Source organism: Urocitellus parryii, chromosome 11 (genome assembly GCF_045843805.1).
Source record: "Urocitellus parryii isolate mUroPar1 chromosome 11, mUroPar1.hap1, whole genome shotgun sequence".
Classification (NCBI taxonomy): Eukaryota; Metazoa; Chordata; class Mammalia; order Rodentia; family Sciuridae; genus Urocitellus; species Urocitellus parryii.
In genome coordinates this window covers 80,784,316-80,789,232 of record NC_135541.1, presented here as the reverse complement: position 1 = coordinate 80,789,232, position 4,917 = coordinate 80,784,316, and the positions used below count along the sequence as shown (strand labels likewise).

Genomic DNA, 4,917 nt, shown 5'->3' with positions numbered 1-4,917 from the left:
TCAGTGGACAGGCCTCCCAGGGAAGGAACCTCACACCCACCTCACTAGCTCCTCTCCCCACCACCTTGCTTACCAGAAGAGTTCTGCTTCACAGACCACAGACCCCTGTTTAGCTCTCTGCTTCTGTGTGGGTGGTGATGAGTCCATCCTTCAGGACTAAACAGGGGACCAGACCCTGAGGTACCTCGGTCACTCTCCAGCATCTCCTTCTGTGACATCACCAGTGGCCAGAGTATAGCAAGTGCAATTTATTTGTTCATTTATGGTGCTGGAGATGGAACCCAGGGGTGCACTACCACTGAGTCACATTCCCAGCCCTGTTTTTTGAGGCAGGGTCTCCCTAAATTGTTGCAGCTGGCCTTTAACTTATGATCCTCTTGCATCAGCCTCCTGAATTGCTGGGCTTTTAGTTTTGTGCCATTGTGTTGAGCAGCTCAGGCAACTGAACCTAACTTAAAATAAAATTATTAAAAATACTGAGGTTGTATTTAAGTGCTAGAGAGCCTCAGGGTTCCAACCCAAATACTGAAAAAAAAAAACTTTTAGAGAGAAATTATAAAAGCTGGGTTACAATATCATAGAGGATTTGAATCTTAGAGATGGAAGAGAAACCTCTTAATTATCTCAGTTCTGGGTTTAGGGAGACCTGGGATGTCTTTTTTTCTTCAGGTAAGAGGAAAATTTCCTGCATAAAGAGAGCATAACCTAAGTAATAGACTTTTTCTTTATTTCTTTTTTTTTTGGGGGGAGGGGGTGTACTGGGATTTCACTCAGGGGTACTCGACCACTGAGCCACATCCCCAGCCTTATTTTATATTTTATATAGAGACAGGGTCTCACTCAGTTGCTTAGTGCCTCACTTTTTGCTGAGACTGGCTTTGAACCTTTAATCCTTCTGTCTCAGCCTCCTGAGCTGCTGGGATTACAGGCATGTGGCACTGCTCCAGGCATAATGGATTTCTTCTTTAGAGAACTCAAGTTTATCCAAGGAGGTCTTATGGATCTCATTTGCCACCTACTGTTAAAGGGGAAGAAAAACTATTTTAGAATCCTGTGCTGTAGGAGACCATAAAACAAATCATTTGCAAATGGAGTGAGAGGCATTTCTAGGACATTGTATGGTTGAGAGGTCTTGGCGTGATGCCTGAGAGGGGTGATGTGGGGTTTCAGGGCACACTTGTAGATTCCCAGTCTGGGTTTATTGCTGATTTTTCAGAAGGCAACAGTGTTGGCTCTGCTTATCACCTGGGTACCAGAGACAGCAGAGTGAAGGTGTCTGCTATGAACCATTTGGAGTCTGCAGGCCCACTAGATGACAGGTGTTGGGGTTTGGAATTGCAGAAAATCTTACATTTATAATTTTATCTATTGCATCAAACTCTTGGGTACACGTCCAACCTTCCTTTAGGTTTCTTGACTGTTGGGTTTTAAAATTTTACAAGGATTTATAAGCCATATTCTATGAAGTTCTCTATAGTAGTAGAGCACACTTGGGTTCAATCCCCAACAAACACACAGACACACACACACACACGAAGACTCAGACTAATTTTCCCTAAACATCAGCCCTTGTGGATAAAGCTGTGGTCTAGTATGACCTGAATAACTCAGATGGAAGTCTCCTACTATCCTCAGATAAACTACTTTGGAGAGGAGGTTAGTGTTCTCAGTTCCATGGGCAACCACAGGTGCATTACCCCATCGAACAGCCACATGCATCAGAAGGAATGGCACTCAGAGAGAAGTAAAGAATGGAGGGTATACTCAGAATGGCCCTGCATTATTGTGATGCCATGAGGTCCTTGGCTCCAGTGTCACTGATCAGCCACTGGGTTAGCTTCCTGACCTTTAAGCTGAAAACCATGGAGGACAGCAGAGGCTCTGCTGCAAGTTCCCCAAGTGGCTCATTTGCAAGTCGCTCATTTGCAACCATCCATGCAGGAGTCATGCCCTGTGTACCTCTCAGCACAAATGTACTTCCAGAAATTCAGATTCCTGTTTCTGACTCCTAAGACACATGTCCCCATCGATTCCAAGTCTCCCGACAGGAACCAAACCTCTGTGACCCAGGCCTCCTGCATCAGCTTTTCTGTTCCCACTCATGTTAAGCAGTGCCCTGGTATCCTGTTTCTAGTTCCCCTTGGAGAGACACTGGTGTCTTACCTTTATTTTCAAGTGCACAGGAGAACATTTCAAATATATGCATCCCACAAGGCAGGCAGCCAACAGCAACACAGACTGGAGGGCAGGTTATAGATAAACCAGTTGCCACATCTATGGCAGGGTTTAGTATAGAAAAAGACGTTCTTTGGCCCGCTCACATCCCTCAGTATCTCCATCAGCTCATCGATGAGTTGGAAAAGTCTCCCTGGGTGGATGGCACCCTGGGCATCATAGCTCTCCAGAGGGGCAGGGTACTTCTCTAGGCTCAACCGGGTCAGCCTAGAAGTGTGAAGCAGCAGGTTGCTCAGGACCGACATGGAGATGTCATTCCCATTAAAGCTCAAGACCCTGAGCTGGGAGCAGCAGCTCAGGACAGGTAGGATGGCCTGGAGCTGGGAGTTGGTGATCCCACAGTCCTGCAAGTTTAGGGTCTCAAGGGTGGCTGCAGCATTCTCTAGCAGAATTACGAGAGGCTCCGGACTGAAACTCATCAATTTGCTGCCCCACAGTGTCAGGTGTATTAGCTGGTCGAGGTTTGGAGACCCCGACAGATCATTCCAGTCTGGATCTGAGAGCAGGCAGTCGGTTATTGAGAGGGTCTCCAGGGGGGTCTTCAGGAGCCTAAGCAAAGATCAAGCAGTTAGTTCTGAGGAGTGATGTCAAGGTAGGAGAAGACAAATTGGCCCAAGCCAAAAGTCACCCAGACCTTCTGATGATGGCTCTCCACCCAGGACTCTGCCTGTTGCAGAATCTGCTCGTTTGCGTCACCCTGTTTCATGCTGAGCCATTCACCCCCACTTGAGTGACCAGGTGGGTCCAACATGTCTAAGGCGCCCCTCCTCTCTGCCAAGCAGAAAGCCACAGCTGTAGCAGAGGAGGTCAGGGTGAGACATGCACAAATAACAAACCCAGGCAAGATGGAGCCGCACAAACTAAGGTTACCCTCCTGCAGGGCTCACACCTGTACCCTCCACCCCTGCTCCTCACCCTCCAGTCCAGAGTCACCACCCAGAGCTCAGAGCAGCCTTCCCCAGGGGGGCATTGGAGGCAGCTACTCTGCTCCCCGCTGGAGAGCACAGAGCTTCTCTGTTGAAAGGTGCAGGTGTGGGGGCTTCCCTCCTCCAGCGCCCTCCCCTCTACCCTGCTTCTCCCCGCCTTTGATGGACAGGCCTCCCAGGGAAGGAACCTCACACCCACTCACTAGCTCCTCTCCCCACCATGGGCTCCCCAGCAGAGTTCTGCTCCCCAGACCACAGACCCTTGTTTAGGACTCTGCTTCTGTGTGGGGGTTTATGTGAGACCTGGCTTCAGGAAAGAGGGAAACAAACACTTCATTGACTTTCTAACATCTCCATCAATGTTAAGTCACCATGGCTGGCACACAGCAGGTGCCCGCTGAAGTTTCATGTGATGAAGAGTTTGCTCTGATGTCCTAGGACAGATCCCTCTGCTTCCTCACCTGAGCACCTGGCACAGACGGCCTTCTAGGAGGAAGATACCATCCAGGTACAGCCTCCGGAGGCTGTGCATCTTGACAAACTGTGAGGCAATGTCATCCATCAACTGATCTCTCTCCTCCTGGGAAGCATAGACAGACACATAGACGTGGGAGAAGAAGAGCTTCCTCAGGTTGCTCATCTGGCCCCAATAGGTAGCAAAAGTAGCCAAGGTGGACAGTCTCCAAAAGCACTGCACATCCAACTGCTGGATAAAGTCCAGATCCAACCTCTCCAAGATCTTCTCAATGGTATGGACAGGCAAAGGGCACATCTGCAGCTTCTTGCAGCACAGCTGAATCAGACCCTTCCTCTCATCCACCCAGCGAAAGAGGAAGGAGTGGAATGCATTCAGGGTTCTTTGCTGAAAGCGCAGGTTTAATAACACCTTCAAAGGCAGAGTGGGCCCTGTGTCTGGAGAGGCCTTCGCTGTTTGCCTCTCCTTCATGACTCCTGGTGAGCAGGCATTGACCACGGCTCCAGACCACGTCCTCCAGAAGTTCCCATGAACCTTCCGCAAATCCAGCACCTGCAGTTTCCACCTCCTGCGGGGACCACAGCAGAGTCTCAGCCCTGAGGCCCCTGCCTTCACCTCTCAGCTGCTGCTCCCTGCTCCACCTCTTCCTTCTGTCTCATTTTACTCTACCCCTTGCCCCTCCAATCCAGCCTGATGCCCCCACCTGTACCAGCTGAGGGAGGGGCAGGTGCAACCTCCTTCAGGGGTCATGGCAGCTGCCACAAGCACCTCCACATCTGGAAGCCTTTCCCAGATGGGGCTCAGCATGGCCAAGGCCTCTCCAACCCTCCTTGCTGGCAGCACAGGAAGCCTGTTGGGCACACTTCAGCACCCACTCTCCCTGCCCACAGCCATCACTTCCCTGGACACCCAGGGAGCTCCTTTCCAGGGTCCCCCTCACCTGGGGCGATCCTGCTGGGCAGCCAGCATGTCCAGCCCATCCAGTGCCGCTCGGATCATCCCCAGCTGTGGCTTCTTCATCAGGGTCCCCAGGGGCAGACGGGTGAAGGGCCAGGCCTGCACCATTTTCTTCAGGACCTCAGTGTGTCCCCTGCTGAAGGCCTCCATGAAGAGTGGTGGGAAGAGCTGTATGGGCAGGTCCTCCAGAGCTAGGATGGCCCTGGACTTGTCCTTTAGGAGGCTGCGCCCTGCCAGCTCCTGAAGTGTAGGTGGGGTCTGCTGCTCATCCTTTGGGGTCTGCATGGAGGGATCCTGGGGGATGCCCTGCCCAAACACATCATT

General features: G+C 51.1%; 1 protein-coding gene across 1 annotated transcript; it reads right to left on the bottom strand.

Annotated features, from left to right (window-relative positions):
* Nucleotides 1-1,780: 1,780 nt before the first annotated feature.
* LOC144249287 (PRAME family member 12-like) lies at nt 1,781-4,701 on the bottom strand. Its single transcript, XM_077791563.1, has 4 exons — nt 4,577-4,701; nt 3,623-4,204; nt 2,419-2,784; nt 1,781-1,853 (listed from the first exon to the last, which is right to left on the bottom strand). The coding sequence occupies exons 1-4, from the start codon at nt 4,699-4,701 to the stop codon at nt 1,781-1,783; spliced, it is 1,146 nt and encodes a 381-aa protein (XP_077647689.1).
* Between the last annotated feature and the right edge of the window lie 216 nt (nt 4,702-4,917).

Bases quoted from the DNA above. Each gene is read 5' to 3' on its own strand.
- LOC144249287 (XM_077791563.1), bottom strand. From the start codon at position 4,701: ATGGTGCAGGCCTGGCCCTTCACCCGTCTGCCCCTGGGGACCCTGATG. The intron at 4,205-4,576 runs GTGAGGGGGACC...TGGTCCCCGCAG, and splicing joins GCCCAGCAGGATCGCCCCAG to GAGGTGGAAACTGCAGGTGC. The intron at 2,785-3,622 runs GTGAGGAAGCAG...ATCTTTGCTTAG, and splicing joins CGTCTGTGCCAGGTGCTCAG to GCTCCTGAAGACCCCCCTGG.